Source organism: Balaenoptera physalus (genome assembly GCF_965194825.1).
Source record: "Balaenoptera physalus genome assembly, chromosome: 2".
Taxonomy (NCBI): domain Eukaryota; kingdom Metazoa; phylum Chordata; class Mammalia; order Artiodactyla; family Balaenopteridae; genus Balaenoptera; species Balaenoptera physalus.
This window is the reverse complement of record NC_138883.1, coordinates 130,054,692-130,077,350: the sequence shown is the minus strand read 5'-3', so window position 1 is coordinate 130,077,350 and position 22,659 is coordinate 130,054,692. Positions and strand designations below refer to the sequence as shown.

Here is a 22,659-nt window from a genome sequence, read left to right as displayed (position 1 = left end):
AAAGAAACATAATACCATACTGAAAAAAGACTTCAAAAAATGCAGGTAACACATTGTTAGAAATAAAAACAGCTAAGAACTGATTAAATTATATGAATTTATGCTAAGAATAATTATTCTGACTTACAATGTTCAGATGATCAGTATATGGAATTTTTAAATATACATGTTTAATTTATATATTATATTTAATGGAAATATTTTTATCTTTTAGAAAGAATTTTTTAAAAAATAATTTTTGTGTTACCGTTTTTATTTTTTATTTTAATATACAGGAAAATTCACCCTTTGAGTTACGTAATCACCATCACAATCAAATGTAGAAGAGTTCCAGCAGCCCCCATGATTCCTTTATGCCCCCTATGACAGCCTTCATGCACCCTGCCAGGCCCTGAAACCACTATTGTATTTTCTACTTGTATAGTTTTGCCTTTTCCAGAATATCATATAAATGGAACCATACATAAGTACCCTTTGAATTTGGCTTCTTTCACTTAGCATAATGCATTTGAGATTCAACCGTGTTGTTATGTATATGTTATTTCCTTTTGTTACTGAGTAGTAGTTCATTATATGGACATGCTAAAGTTTGTTCATTCACTGAAGTGTAATTATTTTTCTTTTTCAAAATTGTTTTGGCTATTCTAGGGCCTTTGCATTTCAAATATAAATTTTATTTTTTTTAACATCTTTATTGGAGTATAATTGCTTTACAATGGTGTGTTAGTTTCTGCTTTATACAAAGTGAATCAGTTATACATATACATATGTTCCCATATCTCCTCCCTCTTGCGCCTCCCTCCCATCCTCCCTATCCCACCCCTCTAGGTGGTCACAAAGCACCGAGCTGATCTCCCTGTGCTATGTGGCGGCTTCCCACTAGCTATCTATTTTACATTTGGTAGTGTATATATGTCCGTGCCACTCTCTTACTTCGTCCCAGCTTACCCTTCCCCCTCCCCGTGTCCTCAAGTCCATTCTCTATGTCTGCGTCCTTATTCCTGTCCTGTCCCTAGGTTCTTCAGAACCAATTTTTTTTTTTAAGGTTCCATATGTATGTGTTAGCATACGGTATTTGTTTTTCTCTTTCTGACTTACTTCACTCTGTATGACAGACTCTAGGTCCATCCACCTCACTACAAATAACTCATTTTCGTTTCTTTTTATGGCTGAGTAATATTCCATTGTATATATGTGCCACATGTTCTTTATCCATTCCTCTGTCAATGGACACTTAGGTTGCTTCTATGTCCTGGCTATTGTAAATAGAACTGCAATGAACATTATGGTACATGACTCTTTTTGAATTATGGTTTTCTCAAGGTATATGCCCAGTAGTGGGATTGCTGCATCATATGGTAGTTCTATTTTTAGTTTTTTAAGGAACCTCCATACTGTTCTCCATAGTGGCTGTACCAATTTACATTCCCACCAACAGTGCAAGAGGGTTCCCTTTTCTCCACACCCTCTGCAGCATCAAATATAAATTTTAAAATCAGCTTGTTAATTTCTACTTAAAAAAGCCTCTTGGGATTTTGATAAGGATTGTGTTATAGCAGTTTGGAGAGCAAGCTGTCTTAACCAGTGTTAAGTCTTCAAGTCCATAAACATGAACTGACTTCATTTATTTAGATATTCTTTCAGCAATATTTTGTAGCTTTCAGCAGATATTTTGTCTCTCAACAGTATTTTGTAGCTTTCAGCAGATAAGTTTATTCCCAAGTATTTTCTTTTTTGGTGATGTTGTTAATGGAATTATTTTGTCTTTTTTTTTTTTTTTGGCTGCGTTGGGTCTTCATTGCTGTGTGCAAGCAGACTTTCTCTAGTTGTGGCGAGCAGGGGCTACTCTTCACTGTTGTGCACAGGCTTCTCATTGCAGTGGCTTCTCTTGTTGCGGAGCACGGGCTCTAGGTGCGCGGGTTTCATTAGTTGCGGCACGCGGGCTCTAGGGTGCGTGGGCTTCAGTAGTTGTGGCCCGCGGGCTCAGTAGATGTGGCTCGTGGGCTCTAGAGTGCAGGCTCGGTAGTTGTGGTGCACGGGCTTAGTTGCTCCGCAGCATGTGGGATCTTACCGGACCAGGGATCAAACCCATGTCCCCTGCATTGGCAGGCGGATTCTTAACCAGTGCACCACCAGCGAAGTCCTGGAATTATTTTCTTAATTTAATTTTTGGATTGTTTGCCTTGGTATACAGAAATACAATTGATTTTAAAAATATTGATCTTGTATCCTGCAACCTTGTTAAAAGTGTTTATTAGTTCCGATAATTGTTATTAATTGCTTAGTATTTTCTACTAAGGAGCATGTCATCTGTGAATAAAGAAACTTTTACTTCTTTTCCAGTCTTGATATTTCTTGTCAGTTTATTTGTTTTGCCTTATTGCATTTGCTAGAAACTTGAGTAGAGAGAGTGGATCTTCTTGCCGTGTGTGTATTGTTCCCCTAAACATAATAAGTAATTATTCTCTTGCTGTTTTCAAGATTTTCTGGTCTTTCACTGTTTATGATGAGTATAAGTGTGGATCTCTTTTCTGTTTATCCTCCTTGGTATTTATGGAGTCTCTTGGATCTTTAGAGTAATATTTTTCATCAAAATTTGGAATTTATGGCCACTATTTTTTCTAATATTTTTTTCTTCTTCAGTCTCCTTTTCTTTTTATGGGAATCCTGTCACACATATGTTTGTGCAGTTGGTTTTGTCCCACAGATCTCTAACCCTGGTCACTTTACTTCAGTCTTTTTGGCTGGTTTCTGTTTGGATAATTTTTGTTACCTGTTTATCACTGATTTCTTGTTTGCCTATTTGGATCTACTGTTGAGGCTGTCTAGTGAATTTTTCTTTTCACTTGTACTTTTCAACTCCCAAATTTCTGTTTTCTTATCTCTTTATTGAGAATAAGTTTTCTGTTTTTCGAGTCATTGTCATCATAATTTCCACCAAGTCTTTAAACTTATTCTTTTAGTTCTTTCAACATATTTATTATAGCTGCTTTTTATTATAGCTGCTGTCATTGTCTGCTAAATCCAACATCTGGGTCCACTTAGAATCAGTTTCTATTTACTCATTTTTTCCTGAACATGGGTTACCCTTTCCTGTTTTATTGTATGTCTTATAATTTTTTTAAAAACTGTACATTTTAAATGATATATTTTAGCAACTCTGGATCCTGATTATTTTTTCCTACCTAAAGATTGTTTATTTATCTTATTTATTTATCTTAGTAATTTGTCTGGACTAAAAACATGAAATTCATTTCCCCCACAGTGACTGATGTCTCTGTTTCATGTTTTTTTGTTGTTGTTATTATTTTTGTTTTAATTTTTAAGCCTAGCTTTCTATGATTTGGCCCTGTGTCTGTATAACTTAGTGGTTGAACACCTTAAGCTAGTAAGGCTCCTATCCTCTGCCAGTGGATCTATGTGTGGATTCAGAAACACATTTAATGTTTAGGCAGTTTTCAAGTTTACCCGAGCTATTATTTTCTGTTGGACCCTCTCTTTTCTCCTCTGTGCATGTGTGCAAGTTCTGTGTAGTCCTGGGATATGTAAGTAGCTGGAGCCCTCTGTGATCTCCCTTGTGCTTGCTCACCACCTCCTGTCAGCCTGGGATATGTGGAGAGTCTATCAAATACTTTCTGACTGCTTTATATCCCATTCTTCCTTGTTGCAGTTCTGGCTTATCTGCCCATTCCATTGCTTTCCCCAACCAGGAACCCCTCAGCCTCATAAAAATCATTGGTCTTTCATGTTTGCTTGTGACCAAGATTACTAATTATTACTGATAACAGTACTGGGTACGGGTTTTTCACCTTTTGTTCCAAATCAACTCCCTGACTTTTGTTCCAAGTCAGCCCACTCCGTCAGTGAAGCTGTTGGTTCTTTGCAGCCTGCCCTGCCGTATTAGAACTATTGTCCTAGCCAAGCTGGATGGGGGAATAGGAGCCACCCCAAGGAAGCATGCCACAGATTTCTGTTCTTCTCATCTGAAGTGCAGTAGTTTTTCATGAGTAAGCTCTTCTCTATTTGTTGAAAAGCATAGGTCAATTTCTAGAGTACTGAAATGGTTGCTTTTGATAATTTTGTGTAATTTTTATAGTTGCTTTTTCAGCAGAGGATTTGGCGTCCTCCTCAATCCATCATACTGGAAGTTCCAGCTTTTGGGGGGGGGGGTCATTGTTTGCATGGCATATGTTTGTATTAATTTATGTTTTATCTATCTATGTATTTATATTTTAAATGGATTCCTTTTAGATAGAATATAGTAAGGTCTTGTTTTTAAGTCCAGTCGGGTCATCTCTTTTAATTGGTATTCTCAGACTATTTGCTTTTAATGTTATTATTGATCTTGTTAGATTTAGGCCTGCCATTTTATTATTAGTTGTCTGTTTGTAACATCTGGTTTTCTTTCTTTGTTCCCTTTTCCCTGCCTTTTTTGGTATTATTTGAATATATATTTTGTATTCTGTTTTAATTCATTTATTGGCTTTTTGGGTTTATCTTTTTTTCGGTATTTATCTTATTTTTAGTTATTGCTTTAGGGATTACATTATACAGATCTTTCAAAATCTGCTTTGGAACTCCTTTTACATTACCCCACTGACCTTTGTGTTACACTTATAAGTAGTTACACCATATATTGAAATGCTTTCAGCAGTTATGCGTAACTTAAAAGGAGAAAAGTGATAGTTTGTTATATTTACCCAGATATAATAATTCTTAAATTTGAAGACATAATGTCTAAAACTTCAAAAATTTGGTGAAAGACATAAATTTACAAATTTAAAAAGGTCAGCAGACTCCAAATAGGATAAGTTCAAAGAAAGCCATTTACAGATACATCGTAATCAGTCTGCTAATGACTAAAGATAAAGAACAATTCTTGAGAGCACCTAAAGAAATAATGATTCAAATAATTGTGAATTTCTCCTCAGACACCATGGTGGCTGGAAGACAGTGGAACACCATCTAAAAGTACTGAAAGTAAAGAATGGTCAACCCTGAATTATGTATCTAGTGAAAACAATTTCTAGGAATTACAATTATATAAAGACATTCCCAGGGAAACTAAGAGAATTTGTTGCCAGCATACCTACTCTAAAAGAAATAAAATTTCTTCAGGCTGGTGGAAATGATATAAGCAGGGTACTTGGATCTTCAGGAATGAAGGAAGAGCAGCAGAGTATTTAAGAGTATCCTGTTGTCCTGGCCTCAGTGTAGGTTCTGAACTTGACCAAATTTGCTAGATTTATGTTTGGCTGATAGTTTTCCAGTTTTTAACTTGAGCTCACACTTTGGACTCTGTTTCTTTATTCCTGCATGATATATTGCTACCCCAGGTTTATTTCCTGTCTCTTGTGTTTAAGTTAGAATCTTAGATTAAGTTTGTTTGACTCTGTTGTTTTCTAAAAATGTGCTTCCCATTAGCTGAGCTTAATAAGTATATTTTTTAATTTTGTTAGAATAAAGATGCCATGTATAGTCTTATATTTGTGGCCTGTTTTAAAATGGTCATGAAAATTATGTTTAATTCACTCCACCTGAGAAGCTATTTAATTTTATTTCTCTCTCTTTCCCAAATACTTTCGTAGGATGACAAAATTGTTAATTTTCCAACTATATTATATATAGTATTTTACTCAGTATTGTAATTGGAGTAATATTATAATTAGCTCAGGTTTTTTCTAACAGATGAAAAGGCCTATATATTAAGCTACTTAGACAAAAATGTCCTTTTGTTACATTTGTTCATTTAATATATGCAGTCCTGCTTGTTTAAGTCTTATTCATCACATATAGCAAATAAGAAATGTCAGCTCCTGTTTCCTCTTCCCATTCCTTAGTACTTTGACCTTTGATACTGACAGTATGTGTTCTTTTCTTTGTCAAAAGTGTTATTAATTTTAATATCTGAAAATGTATGCATATCTGTTAAAACAGCGTGTGAATATTGATCTGTTAAAAGTAAATAATCAAATTATAGAAAATTTAAATTCATAATCACATGTTGTTTCCCCATTTCACAGTACAGTAAGGCAATGCTGAATCAAAATGGTGGACAGTTGCAAGCCTTCGTAGTTTTTGCAGCCATGTCAAAACACTGTTTTACACAGTTAACTATTTTTGAAATAATGATGAAAATAGTTTATTTTGCTTTACTCCCATGTGATTTTTGATGGATTTTTCAAATTCCTTTAAGTAGGTGGCTTATAGGTACTGCAATTCAGAAGTATTGGTATAATTAAAATTTTTTTCCTACAGAAAGATTAAGTTTTTAGCATTGGCATCACCATACTTAGAGTATAATAGTCTAGAAACTTGAAAATTATCTTTGACTTTTTCCTGTTTCACCTTTTTCCATTTCCAACCAAGCATACTCTCTGCTTTTCTTAAAATATCTCTGGAATTTACCTGTATGCTCTGTCACACTGCCTCTGTTCTCATCAACTGTCTACTTGTTTTCCCAGCCTACAATCTCTTTCCATGTCATTGCTTTCTGCGTATTTACCAAGAGTCCTTTCATCCTTTGAGAATCTTCAGGAGGTATTATGTTCTCACTGTGATAAGTCCAAACTTCTCTACCCAGTATTCATTATCATCCACGTCTCCACCAAGCCCTCTTTATTGAACTTATTTTCTGCTTTTTTCCCATTGGTATCTTTGGTACTTGTAGGGTCTCAAATAGTCCATTGTGCATGTTGTATTTATTTTTTCACTTGCATTCCTTTCCTCATGCTTTCAACCCCATCCCCATGCCTCACTTGAAATGCTATATCCATTTTCTTTTTGACCTATTCGAGTTCTCATTTCCTTCAATAAATTTTGCAAAAGCTTTTCCAACCCTTCATCTAACTCTTCTTTTCCTGAGCTCCTATCACAATGTTTTTTATATGTAATGTGATTCTCAGTGGCAGAGACCTTGTCTCATTCTTCTCTCAGCACCTGGCTCTGTGGTGTGTAAGCTGATTCGTTGCATTTATGTCCCATTTCACTCCCCTAATAACTTCATAAAGTGAGGTCAGGAAGATTTCTTGTTTCTTTTTCTTTTTCTTCAATTCTAAAACATGTTCTTCTGTCAACTCCCTCACCCCCACGCGCCCCATCAGAAGCAATCTGAAATAGATAGGCAGACAGACTTAGCTAGAGGAAATACTGAGCTAATGGAGCCAAGAGTGAAATTGACCCCTATGTGCATCAGTTAGGTGAAAACAGAACAAAACTCCCTTTGGGAGTCACAGACTGTTCATTGAGTCCTATCTCCTGTCTTCAAATATGTATTTGTGTAGTATTGGGGAAATTAGAAAATAAAGTGTGAACTTCCTAGCACAAATCTCTTCTATATATTAGTAAAATAACTAGAAATTAATGTATTTTTGCACTCGTATTACTTTTATAAAAAATAGTTATTAAAAACGCTCTTGTTAAGAGTAAGTGTATAACAAAGACCAGCAAACTTTTTTTTGGAAATGGTTAGATACTAAATGTTTTTAGGCTTTGCAGGCCACATATGGTCTCTGTCATATGTGTGTGTGTGTGTATATATATATATATTTTTTTTTTTTTTTTTTTTTTCTTACCGTTGTTGTTGGGTTTTACCACACTTAAAAATAACCAGTCTTAGCTTGCGTGCAGTACAAAAGTGGGCCACGGGCCACATTTTGCCTGTGAGCCATAGTTTGCCAAGCTGTTTGCCAATAAGAAAAGCTAATCTGTGTAACTGGACATCCAAGAGGCAGAAGATTTTCTCTCCAATAGAGAAGACATTGCTCATACTAATCCAAGTCCTGAACAAACTGGAATGTGCCCAGTGGGGTGCATTCAAAAGGGGGGTATCATGAGAAACCTTAACCTGAGAGGAACAACTTGTTGAACAGGGTCAGGTTGGAGAAGTGAGAGGTGGCATTACAGTGGTCTTCAATACGGAAGTTCCATGATACGAGAGAAGCAGACTTGTCCTGCACAGTGCTCCCTGTAGAGCCTCGAGTGCAGTGTGCTGTCCTGGATAGAGTAATGTCCTTCCCCTAGGGACTGGTTAGCAGAACCTCCTCTGCTCTGAGTGCTTCCTGGTGGTCTTCCCTGAGAAGGACAGAATACCTTATAAAGAACTTCCCCCCCCTTTCAGAAGTGGTGATTTGGTGTATGACAGGGACATAATTGTACTCACCATGGAATAGATTACAAATATAGACACCAATAATGAAGGAATATTGGAGTAAATGGAAGGATTTCATTCAGGTGGAATTAAAGTAAATCTTCATAGGATTTTGGGTTTTAAAAGAGGAACCACATGGCTAGACAATATCTAAAAATATTACCTTACAATAATTTCATTTTTATTATTATAATCTTAACTGTGGTGAAAATTTCAAAAACCATCCTCATTCTTAGTCCAGAAATTTTCTACTTAGTTCACATGAACAAGGTGCACTTACTGGCATACTATAATTTATATTTTTAAGTCTCCTACTATCTACTAAGATAGAAGGTAAAAACCACAAAAGTAGCAAGAACCAGGTACCATGAAGTGACTGTAATTGTTCTTCTTTCACATTTGCAACAACTTTTGATTCATCGGGAAGCAGAAGCCATAGTAACAGACTTTTGGCTCAGATTCATCACTTTGTGTTTCTCCTTTCTCCAATGCCATCACTTTTCCCCTTTTAAAAAAATTCTGGCAGACTAATTTAAAGACACCTACTTAAGTTGGATTATTTGCATACTGGACCTAAATCCTGCACTTCAGTATTAATGTCTATGGAAATATTTGCAGCTACTAATTTTATTTGGTTGAACTGTTACAGTGTTGATTCATTTTATTTAATTTATTTAATTAATTCATTTAATCAGGATGCAATTTATCTTGATTTTGGTTGTAGAGGTTGGCGATTTGAAGGAGCTGCAGACACTAGACATTTCTACCAATCGTTTGCTAACTTTACCCGAGAGGCTTCACCTGTGCCTTTCTCTGCAGTACCTCACTGTGGACCGAAATCGTCTATGGTGTGTGCCGCGCCATCTCTGCCAGCTGCCCAGCCTCAATGAGCTCTCCATGGCTGGAAACCGTCTTGCATTTTTGCCGCTTGGTAAGTAATCATGTTTATGTGGTAAAGCAAAACAGCTAAAGAACAAGATGGAAAGTCTTTGCTTCCTTAACTAGGAAGGATTAGTTAGTTTCCTTCATTCTGTTTATCTTGAAGATGCTTCTCTAAATCCATTTTTGCAGTGAACAAAGCATCATTCCCAGTTAAAAAAGTTTATTTCTGTTAAGGATTTCATATTAAAAAATTTGTGCTAAAAGTTTGTTGAGAGACAAAATATATGAGATTTGAGATGATTTACTCAGAGAAAGGAATTAAAATATACGTATATGTATTATATACGTATATTTTATATATATAAAATTATAAAATTGACAAGAGGTATTGAGCAATATGAAAGAATAGCTACTGTACAAATATATCTGCTTACATGTTGACTTCTATGTAGAAAAATTTTTATTGAGTATCCTAATGATTAGTATTGCCAGATAACCAGACTAGAAAATTTTAAAGACTTTTGAACTGCCTGCTGAGCTAGAAATGTCGCCCTGGCTAATAAATAACATACTTTGCACTGTAAATCTCTGTAGCTGGCCCATTTTGATATGTTAAAGAACATAGGCCTTTAATAAACAATATATTTATTTTTACTGAGAATTGACTTATTTTGTTAACTTGTAAGAAACAAAACTGCCATTTAAAAAAAAATTAAAATTTGAAGGCCCACAGAACCCTAAACTGTTAGAATAAGCATCATATAATCTTATCCATAAAAGCATTTTTTATAATGAGTAATTTATCTCTGAGGGCAATGAAGTGAATAATTTACTAGCCCCTAAAAGGAAATATTTTCCACCATAATACAGTGTACATTATTATTTTCAGTTAAAAACCTCTTTAAGAAAACTTGAAAATCCTGAGAGACATGAACATCAACTTGAGTAATAATAAATAATTATCCAATTTAAGAAGATTACTTTTCTATAAATATAATTAAATTCTTTTTAAAAATTAAGGAAATAAAGTAAAACCATTTCAGAAGTAACCTACATTTCTAAGAAATCAGAGTTTTTTTTCAAGTGAGAAAATTATTGAATATAAATTGATATTAGAAAATAAATATACCTGCTGCATAAACCACAGGTTGTAGAACAATTATAGTGGACAAGCATCAAGTTACAAATCTAAAGATACAGGTTCTAGATTAGCTCCACCACTTTGTAGAGCAGTACCTGGAGTAAATCACCAAAACCTCTCTGAGCTTCATTTTCCTTGTCTGTAAACCAGAAATAACAATGTTTATCCTGCTTACTTTAGAGTTATTTTCAAGTTGAATAAAATAGCTGCTTTTTATCCACTCCAGCCGTGGTTCCTCATCCCCCTAGTCAATTTCTACTCATTCCTACCTGCTGTTTCACCAGTGACACAGCTGAGCATGTGCTGTGGTGGCAGTGGTGTTGGGAGAAGAGAGGGAAGCCATTCCAGTAGGCGGCTGACCACTGTTAACAGTGGGGGTGCCAAGGAGTGACATTGTGTGTCCTGCTGAGTGGTTACAGCAGCAGATGACCTGAGTGGCAGTGGCAAGTGCAAAGTGATAGAAATGGCTGTGGGGTAGAGGATAGAGTTCATTACACTTTGCCCGGCTGCTTTCTGCTTTCACTTATGTACTGGGGCATCTTCTCTATGCACTGTGGTGAGTGCTGCTGTGGCTACAGAAGTGGACATCCCTTCTTCAGCACTCAGTGTTCAGTGGTAAGGAGAGCCTAACAAGTTAGTTTCTATCTCCAGGTTTCTTGTCACCCACAAAGCCTTGCCTCTGTGATAGAGGAGGTTTTCCTTTGTGAACTTGTTAATATGTTATCAAAGAGAGGCAAGAGGGTCTGCACTGAGTTCTGAGGAGGGTCCCTCCCAACATTCAAGGTCACCATAACTCTCAAACCTGAGACCGTGTACAGCCCAAGATATGGAAGCAGCTTCCACGCTCCCCTGGGTGCCGTCTCAACTCACAAGGCTCACAGCCCTGACAGGACACAGGCCTGTGGGCAGGCTTTACTCTACTTTAGAAAGACATACAAGCAAGAGGATGGTGATGAAGATCATCCAGTGAGAAAGAAACAGACTGCCTGAAGCAATGCTCTGCCCTGGTCTCAGAGAACAGCATGAGTAAAGGGCCAGGGGGCCAAGACAAGCACTGGTGGCCTTTCTATATTGTTGGGTTGGATGATCTTTGTAAAGAAATGGGTGGGACAACCAGAGAGCCACAGTATGAGGTTGCCCAAAGAGGGCTTCAGAAGAGCAGAGACAGCATAATCTATGAAGATGAGGAAATTGAAGCTGACAGAAATATCAACAATCTTCTCAGTCTCATTTTGGTTTTTGATTTTTGTTTTTGACACCATTGAAGGTGGATTTGGAAAGGGAATTCAATTAAGTCTTTAGGAAGAAAATAATTAAGTCCATAGCTGTCCTTCCATGGAGTTTGTGTACTTGAAACCCTTCCTTGAACTCCTTTCTGATACAGCAAAGCCGTCTAATGCTAAGAACTATGCAGGACAGAGTCAAATGAAGCAGGCAGCTGCTGGCACTGCCTTTCCTCAGAGAACTGAACTGTTCCTGGAAACTTAGCATATAGGGATGCCTCTTTACAGTAGTTAGAAGATACGGTGTGTATACACATACACATAACTACAGTTTTCAAATAGAAGGCTCCTATGTTTAACCATGATTCTAATGTAGAACTTGAGTGTTTATGAAATGGGTGCTTTAATATCGCTGCCTGTGATTGGAGGTAGGAGTCTTATTTTGGGGAGCTACTCACTGAATTCAGTTTCTTGCCAAAGAACTTTGACTTAGGAGAAAAGCAGTTTTTTATGGGGCTTTTTAAAGGAATGTCAGATTACAGCCTCTTCAAAAAGCGACTACAGAATATAGTAAGGATGACTTAAATCACTTGTGATACTATCAAAATCATTAACACTCGTGGATTGTGTTCTTTTTAAGATGAAAAGTTGTATCAGGAAAGGAGGATGTTCCTGCTATAACTATACCATGACAGCTGAATGACAGATCAGTCTACACACAGAAGCTCTGTTCCCACTGCTGTCAGTGAGGAGGAGGGGAAATTAATCACTTGAGCCTCATGCTATGAGATTTAATAGAGGCCTTGAAACATGAATATTTGTTGTTGATTCAATATAGCTCTGTTGACTAAATACCTCATAAAGATCTGACTCACCTCTGGGCTTCTGAAAATTTAGGAAAATACAAAGAAAAGGGTTTTTTCCTGTAAGGCTTTTTTACTAGGTTTACTGGTTTCTCTTGCATAATTAATAAGCCATTATTCAGTAATGTTTACAACTTATTTAATGTTGAATAATAGATACAAGTACTGTGAGGTTGCCCATGTACAGACTGACTATGGAAGAGCATTTTTTAGTTCGCCCCCAGGAAGTGCTGTGTCAGCTAAACTCAATGTCAGGAACTTCTGTAGTTTAAGAAAACAAAAGTTGCACCCACGGTGGCAGGTGGAATTTTTGAGTGTTAATTTAGAAAACAGTGAATGAGTTCTTAACTAAGAACAAATGACATTGAGATTTACGGAGTATCCTGGTGTGTAAACTACCATGTAGTAAACCCCAAAGTTAGCAAGAAAACAGCTTCCTACTAATGGGTAATTATTTATGTTTCTAATCAGTCCCAGAGTTGTTGTTTCTTGGACATTCTAGTAGTGAAGTATTTATTTTCTCAGGAGAAGTTATTCTGTGTGCCAAGGACGTGTTGCTATGAGTGAAATGACAGCTCCTTTATTGCTGTGGGTTATACTCTATAACTTTGATAGAGATGTAAAACTGGCCCTTTATCACATAACAGGAGATCACTCCAATTTTTTGTAGTAGCTCTAGTCGTTTTTCCTTTGTAGGAGCTGGATACATTGTGTAGGGAAAAAAAGAAAAGTTTATTCCAAGTATTGGTGCAGTTTTAGAAAGTAGCTTGTAGGCATTTTCAAAACCCATTCTGAAATCTCTTCTTTTGTTGCAAATGGCATATAAAAGACACAAATTTTTAACTACACTTGTTTTTTCTATTACTTCTCGTTCCTGCTTTCTCTGTATCTGCTTAGAAGGTCAGGGAAAGAATTACTGTTTACTGTTTTGTAAGGAAATATTTAAGTCCACAAAGTGAAGCTATTAGAACTTCAACTCCAGGATGGAAACCAGATGGAAACCAATTAATAATTCCTTAATCTCAGACTTAGAGATGCATGTAAACTGTACTTTACTGAACCATGGAATGTATTTGAAGTACTTGAAGAAGTACTGCCTTGAGGTCATTGTTTAATGGGAATAGTTTGCAAAGTTTGTAGCCTTAAATATGTTTCAGTGCTAAAAAGTTTCTTCTGGTTCAGACCAGAAGTCCCAGAGGTTGGAATCAGTCTTATTATTTATTTATTTATTTATTTATTCATTTATTTATGGCTGTGTTGGGTCTTCGTTTCTGTGCGAGGGCTTTCTCTAGTTGCGGCAAGTGGGGGCCACTCTTCATTGCGGTGCGCGGGCCTCTCACTATCGCGGCCTCTCTTGTTGCAGAGCACAGGCTCCAGACGCGCAGGCTCAGTAATTGTGGCTCACGGGCCTAGTTGCTCCACGGCATGTGGGATCTTCCCAGACCAGGGCTCAAACCCGTGTCCCCTGAATTGGCAGGCAGATTCTCAACCACTGCGCCACCAGGGAAGCCCCAGTCTTATTTTTGAGTAGAAGGTATCTTCTGCTTTCCAAGGAAGGACCCAAACATGCCATTAAAATCGTGTTCTGTAGAGACTTTTGGGCAGGTCTCTAATCAAAGGCATAATGAAAAAGGAGAAGAGAAAGTCTCGAAAACAAGGTTCAAAAACTAGTAGTGGGAAGAAATGAGAGAGAAGTATTCTGTTAACTAAAGTTTATATGACCCTATTTCAGGAGCAAAGTTATAACTCTGCAATGTGTATTTGTTCAAGAAAATGGATGTTCAGTCCTCCTTTTTGAGCTCTATCTTTTTGCAAGTATTTATAACAAAAATTTTTCGTCCTGGTTCTGCTTACTCATCTGACTTTTTCCACTGTCTTAATGATCCCCTCTGCTTTATTTATTTTTTTTTATCATATCAGACCTTTACTCTTGCCTTAAGGTTTTCTTAGGGCATTAACAGGATTATTTAATATGGCTTCTACAGTGTGGGCAGACATTGACTTTACTATGCTAATATATGAAGAGAAAAGTTCACCTAGAGTAGGTGAACTTTAAAGGGACAAATGTATATTTTTCTCAAAGTTTTGGAATAGGATTTTGGAGTAGGCAGTGATTAATATGAAAAAGTGAACCCTGTTTTCCTCAGATACCAATTTAAAAAAAGAATTACTGCTTATTCTTAAAAAGGTACACATGTGAAACAAAAATAAGTAGTGTGAGGGCTAGATTCATGAGCAGAATCTTTGCCAGCAAAGTTTTTGTTAATTTGGTTTTCTAAATAGTGGCAAGAATGTACAGTACAAGCAAAGTCTGGAAGATGTTGTCAGTTGACTTTAAAGCAAGAATCTGGAGTTTCTGTCAGTCTTAGTTTTCAGCCAAGTTCTTAAATTTGGGGAGAGGGAGGACAGGTCCCAGTCCAGCTGAGCAAGAGCTGAAGGTAAGATGCAGAGTGAAGATGTTTTGCTCTCCGTGCTGGCTGCCCTGGCCTAGAAGATGTGCTGCTGTAATGCCCAAGCCTGTGCGGGACAGTCAGCGTGAAGGCTCCTTCTCTAGGATCTTCTCTGAAGGAATTCTTCGTATTTCTTGCAACTGCTGCCCTAAACCTGTAAGTCAGAACTACCCCATCACTTATCTCATCTTTTAACAGAAGCAAAGGGATATTTTGTTCATATTTATCTCCTTGTCAGTGTCTCCTGACATCACACCTGGATGCTTGGGCATGCCTGTCCTCAGGTGCCCACTGCACCCATGCAGCCTGCTAGGTAGTGTCACTTCCTACATTATGTGGGAGTGCCCTGCTTATATGGAAATGATCTGTTAAGGGAGGCTGCCTAACTAACGTCATGGTGAAGCAGGCAGGCATGCTTTTAAATTTCAGCTCTACCATTTAATAGCTGTATGATCTTGAGCTTAGAAAAGCTATTTAATTTGTCTAAGTCTCAGTAATGGGGTAATATTGATACCTACTTCATAGCACTTTTGTGAGAATTAAATAAGATTTAAAACACTTCTATCACTCCTAAATACTACATAAGCACACAATCAATATAAACTTTTATTGTTTGACTAGACTGTAAGAAAGGGTTGGGACAGCTTGTGTCTTATACCCTAAGCATCTAGCACAGTGTCTTGCCCATTGCTTATAATAATTTCTTTATTACTTGACTGTGCAACACAAGTAGAGATGCTAATGCTTGAATATTTAAACCAACTGCAGAGGAAGCCTTCAGTCATTCAAATTCATTAAAATCAATTTATTTTAATTTAACAGTTGATGATCTACTGTGTGTAAAGTATCTTATTAAATTCACTGTGAAATCTTATTTGGTAAAAGTTGAATAGATCAGGGAGACGCAAGAGGGAACAGATATGGGGACATATGTATATGTATAACTGATTCACTTTGTTATAAAGCAGAAACTAACACACCATTGTAAAGCAATTATACTCCAATAAAGATATTTTAAAAAAAAAAGTAGAATAGATCAGAAAGAATATGATTATGTAAAAGATTTATTGGAATGTGTGTGTGTGTATGTGTGTATTTAGAGAAACTAGCACTCTAAAAAATTCATTATTCTGAATAACTGGTCAAAAAGTTCTCTTTGTCAAACGCATCACGTAGGTAATTTAATTAGTTTTAAAGATAATTTTGGAATACACTGTAAATTACCCTGAATTCATTGTGAAGAAACCCAGTTTTTATAGTAATTAAAAATGTAATTGTGACTAATAATCTATCTGATTTATTGAACCACAATAATTGGAATTACATTGATAGAGCATTCCAAACAACCTGTTTTGGTCTGTTGCTTTCATGTGTGGTTTCTATTGCCCCATCATTTTGTTGAAGAGAATACATCATTCACCTTTTGATAAAATAAATGAGTTTCATGCTGGTTAGTGTGCAGTAAACATCCTATTTGGTCTGGTGCATGCTGTCATTCTGTGCTTGCTTTTACAGTTACAGTTAAAAGAGCAATAGCCTCAACACACAGGAGGTTTTTGTTCCATCTTAAGCCATGTGGACTGCATATGCCGGGGCCTTGAAGTTTAAGGAGGGAGAGAGAGAGAGAGAGAATTGGAGTTTATGCAGGACTGTTAGCTTTTGCTAATTTTTAAGTAACAATACTTTGATCTATGAGTCTGGAAGAAAAAAAAGGGAAACATTTTAGACACAGTACACCACTTTAAAAAGCCACATGAAAAAGTTCTTTGTTGCTTTAGCATCTTTGCAGATGGACAACTTCCTTGCTTTACATAGTTCACATACTGAGCAATTTTTGCACAGGAACTTAAAAAAATATTACTGCATGATATATTTATTGAAAACTATTGGTCCGTTGAAATTAAGAGAAGGAAGAAACAAACCAGCTTATTAGCTAGTAGATTAACAGTCTCTTCCAAAGTTAATTATTGAGTGAAGATTTTCTTTTTTAAGAATAGAAGAAGTAGCTCAAAGCTTTTTCATGCAGAAAATACTTATATTTCAGCCTCATTATGATTAAAAATGCCGTTCCTTTGTGCTTGGGGTTTTGCCAGCTGATGGCTTTTTGGCAAGAGCACACTCTCACAGCCGTGCCTGTGTAGCCTGTGACCTTGCTGGGTGTTTAGTTGTCTTAGCCTTGCCAGCAGGCTGTGCTGTGTCAGCTAAAGCAAGGGTTGCCTGGTTCTCTTTAGAATCCTACACTCTGTTTTGTGATCTTCACTTTATATTCAGGAGAGAGAGATAAAAGACTAAGATGTATTGAGTACCACTATTATGCAAGGGACCAAGCTTGACATTATATACATTGCTGAATCTTTATAACAAGCTCATGACATAGGTATTATTATCTTCATTTCACAGAGGAGGTAACAGGCTTGGAGCATTTGAATTGGAAAGCCAGGTTTCAGAGGTCTGACTCCAAAGCCCACTACATCTTGTAATTTCAGTACTGCTTTTTCTTACTCTATTTGAGATTGTGTTATTTGCAAAGTTTAAATGTTTGTATTAAATACTCATGTCTGTGTGATAATATACTGGCTAATGTATAATAGATTTGAACACAGCTGATTCGTGTTTTCTTTCAGCTTCAGTAGAAAATAGTTCATTCCATTATGGGCATATATAAAAAATTATATTCCCCACACAAATTGGTCAGGAGGTATAAACAGAAATCTTTGGAATATTGAAAACCTGAGATAAGGTCTAAACCAAATAGCATTTTAAAATCATCAACTCTTCATTTTTTTCCTATAAAACTAGGATAGGAAAGAGGACTAAACCATATAAGAAGTAGCAAGTGCCAAATTTTATTTAACTTTGTATTATGATCTTTGCATGTAGCCTCATTTAATTTGCACAAGCTCTTTTGTGTATATTAGAGGAGAGAGGTGTTTCCTCTGTCATGTCCCATTTTGTGTCCTTGGCTCAGGGAGATGAATCACTGTTTCTAGAGGCTGTTGCCTCCAACTCTTTTCTGTGCAGTTAAAGTATAGAAAAGAGTACCTTTTGCTGCATGCCAAAGAGAATTCTCTCTTAATTGGCCTTCTACTGTAGGCCACACTTCCAAATGTGTCACTAATAATGAGAATAATAACAACTGCCATATACTGGAGAAGGCTGTATGCCAAGAATTCTGCTTGATAATTTATGAACTTTGTTAGTAGTTTTCACTAAAATTAAGGGACAGCATTATTTTTCTCTTTATACAGATGAGGAAACTAAGGACACACATTTAGTAAATAGAAGAATGAAGATTCAAACCCAAGTTCTCTGACTCTGAGAGTGTGTTCCTGCTCCATTAATTAGTATCCTATACTCCTTACCACTGCATAAACTCAAGTAAAGAATCCTTCCCTGAAACCCCTGCAGGCTCTGACAGTCATATCTGAGACCAGAGCTCATTTATATTTTATCAGTGTAGTTTCAATTTTTTAAAAATTCCAAACATTTCTATATGCCTTTAAAGTCTGCAGATTTCTATATGTGATGAAAGGATTTGTATACAGTCAGAGAAGTAGTGAAAAAATATAAAATAGGAATTTTTAATGTAATTTTGAGGACTCTTTCATTGCAAGTAGATTCTGATATTTCTATGTATATTTTTTCCATCTATGTTTTATAAATTTGTAGCCTTTTATACCAGTAGAGAAGTTTATACATGTTTACTAAAGTAGCAGTACATATTATTGTGGTAATTATGTATTCTTATGCTTAAAAAAACTGTATAGTGATTTAAATTTTACAGATTACTTTCACATTCAGTTTTAACGACTTGGTAAAGTTGAGGGGTTAGGCACTATTATGCCATTTAACATATGTGCAAACTGAGGCTCTGGTCACATGGCTAATAAGTGAAAGAACAGACACATAAGATATGAACAGACAATTCACAAAAAAGAAACTATGTAAAAATGGCCCTCAGACACATTGAAAAATGTTCACACTAATAATTAGACAAATACAAATTCAGAATGACAGAAATTTTTAAATAAGACAACATGTTTTAAAACTTGGTGAAACTGTGGGAAAACCAATGCTCTCATACATTGATGAAGGGAATGCAAATTGGTGTAACTCCTCTGGAGGGAAATGCCAAAGAATCTACACATCTACACATGTATTTACCTTTTGACCTAACAAGTCCACTCCTAGGAATCTATGCTGAAGGTACATTTCCAACAATATAGTTGTATATGTATACATGGGTTAGTATACTTACATATGTTTTGTAGATCTTTCTACTTAGGGATCCTAGAAGCAATGTCATTGCCATAGTAATGAGCACACCTAGCACTCAGATCTCGGTTTCTAAACACCATACCCTATTAAAAGGAATTAAGGCTCCTTGGAGAAGTAATTGATTTCAGGGCTACAGCAGGGAAAATACAAGCTGAGCTGGGACTGTCCTGTGGTGCTGGAAAGTATGGTGATACTCAAAAAAGGATGAAAACTTGTGAAAGAACATAAGGACCAATTTTAAGTGTTCCTAATTGCCAAAACTGGAACATTTTAACCACCACAATGAACGATAATGGAATTGGGTTTTTAGTCCTTACAATAAAATAAATATCCATGAATCCATACTGTTATAAAAATCAAATAAATAAATGGGGGAGAAGAGATGGCTCTTCCTTACAGAAGAATTCCAGTTAATAAATGTAGACAGAAAGATGGTAATCGAAAATCACCACTAAATGAATACTGTGTAATAATTGTTGCAAACAAGACCCATTGATGAATGCTAAAATTAATGGGAAAAACTTTGAGAAGGAACAGGATATTTACATAGTCTTGGGGCTGTAGTAATCTGAAGACTTGACCTGGGGCTTGGGGGAGCTGCTTCCAAGATGGTTTACTCACATAGCTGTTGGCTGGCGGTCTCATTTCCTCTCCAATAAAGCTGCTGGAGGGCCCTCATGACAAGGGAGTTGTCTTCCTGAACAAGCGATCCAAGGGAGAGCAAAGAGGAAGCCACAATGCCTTTTGTGACTTACTCTGAAATCACAAAATCACACAGCAGTTCTGCCTATTCTGTTTGTTAGATATATTAAAACCACCACGCTGGGAAAGGGCATCTCTAGCTAGTAGGCAAGTAATTTTTTTTTCTCCCTAAGAGTTGCCACTTCCCAGTGCTTTTGTTGCCTGTTCCCAGTGCTGCCAATTTTGGTTCCTCTTTTTGTAACTTGCCCCTGTGCTATTCCTGGGCAAGAATACTGTGATAGGACTTGTAAGGGAAAAGAGGAGGTAATGTTCACCTTTTCCTACCCATTTCCATGACAAACCCTTCCTTACCTCAATCTTATATTATCCCCCTCCCACTTAATGTAACAAATTGTCCAGAACCCATCTGTGAAACAGAGAGACTTTATACAAGCCTCTCTAATAGCAGTGATCATATTGTATTACAGTAATCATTTTTCATGTCCGTCCTCAATATCATATTCATATCTGAATCCCCAAGGCCTACCATAGTGCCTAAAAGGTCCTTAATGGGTAAATGGGTTTTGTTTTGAAATGTAAATATGCTTAAGAACCACTTAATTTTGCTATCTGGGCCTTTGTCTTTCCTAACTGTAGAAGGACAGGGGAAAAAGAGAGCTCCTTCAGCCTATTTCCTATTTTCACAAGCAGAATTATAGTTTGAAACTTTTCAGAGATTGAAAACTTTTCAAAGATTATGTTCTTACTTCAGGAGGCAGAGGGTTGGCAAGGCTACTGAGGATTCTGTTCTGTGCCTCTGTAACGATGAAGACAAATAGCTCTACCCTGTGAGTGATAGGAGTGGAAAGGAAAGCTGGTCGAACAATCTTGGGCACACAGTAGACAGGAAGGGATGACCTCGGCACTTGGAAGTGTCTCTGTTGCCTGTGATGGCCAGAGATCACCTTCAGTACTTTGTGCTTTGTTTCCTGACTGAATCCTCCTCCAGTCTTTGTTCCCCCCTTGTCCGGCTACTTCTGCGAAACTTCTGGATTCTCTCTCTTTCTGGCATACTTGTTCCTATTGCAGATTATTCTCTTTGGGCTCCCTTTCTCACCTCTTCCCATTCCTGGTACAAACCCATTCCTATCCCGGCTTCCTGGCCTGCAGGTCTTGTCCATCCATCTGTACCTCACACCTCACTGAGGACTGGGATTTGGGGTTCCCTTTGCTTCTTCCTCCCCCTGCAGATATAACGGGCAGTTATATCCCTTCCTAGATCCACCTGGCTCCTGAGGCCCAGCCCAGCCAGGGTCAGATTGATCCCTAGCCCTCCTTTACCCCTCCTCCCATCTTTCTGCCCAGGGGAGGTGAGACACAGTAGGCTGACCTGCCAACTTAGTTTGTGTAACACTTTTTCCTATGGAGAAAAATAAAACTAAATAAACAACCTATAACAAACTTAATAAATAAATAGAACTTTTTTGTTAAAAGTCATAGAATTTTTATGTGGGAAGGAAATCTAATAATATTCCATTCCCAGTACTCATTTTACAGCTTAAATGCTCAGGGTTCAGGTGGGTTGAGTAATTTTTCAATAGTCATGTTTTCTGATGTAGAATCTCATATTACAGCTGAGATAATTTCACACCTAGTTAAATCTGCAACATTTTTTTCTTCCAGAGTAGAAATTTGAATTATTCTAATATTATGTATTAAATTTTATGTTTCACATTATATTGGTGTATATTTATAGGAATTATAGCACTTTTCTTTCTAATCCAGATTTAGGTCGATCTCGAGAACTACAATATGTGTACGTGGATAACAACATTCATCTGAAAGGCTTGCCGTCCTATCTGTACAACAAAGTCATCGGGTGCAGTGGGTAAGGCTGATTTCACATTTTATACTGTCACTCACATCTTTTGCTAGCTTTGTTTCTACTTCAATATTTAGTCCTGATAAAACTCAAAAATAAATGAACTACTTTTGATAATCCTGTTCAGTTTTGTTTTGGGGCTTAACGTGCTAAACCAAATACCCTTAAAAGCCAAGAATATTGAGCAAGCAATTTAGAGTATTGTACTTCAAATTTAGTTAGTAAGCTGTAAATTCGGTCAGTTAAGTTGTTTGTTATTTTCCAGTCAAAAGAAAAATTAATCTATGCATGCCATTATAAGCTCAGTAATATCAGTCACAGAAACTGGAGGAATCAGCATTAATGTAAAAGCTTTTCTTTCTCTGCACTCCATTGCAGTGACAATTTTACTACATTAGTATCTAGGACTATACCAATTGGAAATATTTAGAGCTCAACATTTGAAATAGTCCCTCAATACAAATCATGATTCTAGCAACCAAAACAGATGTTTCAGTTAATAGGAAATGATAGGCTTTTATTTTCAGAGCAGAATGATCTTTCATTCTCAGTTAGGCTTTTAGAAAGATGGCTTCAGCTTCTCCTTCTATAGCAGTAAGAAAGAACCATCCCTAAAGTGGTTCCCAGACTGGCGTGGGCCTAACATAGGACAGCTCAGCTGACAGAACCTGCTTTTGACTGGCCTCACTTAAGCAGCCAAAGGATACTTGGAATACCTTTGAGGGTACTTAGCGAGCATGTTGACTCTCTCCTTATAATTTCAAACATCCTGCATAACCTGGCTCATACTGTATGTAGTTCTGGCAAAGAAAGGGATGACAATAAACTTGTGTGTAGCGACAGCCATTCCCCTGCTGGCATGGCTCTGGGGGATGGGCATTGAGCAGTGATTACTCCAGAGAGGGTAATCCTAGTGGCCTTCCCCTAGGAAAAATTATACAGTTGTTATCTTGGAAGAGCCCTAGATGAACTCAGTGCCTGTATAGGCTGATGAAATACAAACCCAGAGATATATTCCAGAACCTTCTATGAAGCATAGATAATAGAATATGTAATGGAGTTTTTAGCTCATTGATTTTTCTACAGCTGATCATGTGACAGCTGCGATCC

The 22,659-nt window shown here is 36.9% G+C and overlaps 1 protein-coding gene across 5 annotated transcripts in view; it reads left to right on the top strand.

Annotated features, from left to right (window-relative positions):
- The window catches only part of LRRC28 (leucine rich repeat containing 28), a 164,896-nt gene that overhangs the window by 94,585 nt on the left and 47,652 nt on the right, over nucleotides 1-22,659 (top strand). For 3 of the 5 annotated variants that reach the window (XM_082448472.1, XM_082448468.1, XM_082448469.1), the window contains exons 6-7: nucleotides 8,874-9,080; nucleotides 21,453-21,555. In XM_082448472.1, the coding sequence (XP_082304598.1) occupies nucleotides 8,874-9,080; nucleotides 21,453-21,555 (310 nt within the window). The remainder of the gene's footprint in view (nucleotides 1-8,873; nucleotides 9,081-21,452; nucleotides 21,556-22,659) is intronic. The other 2 variants (XM_082448470.1, XM_082448471.1) reach the window with 2 other exon arrangements.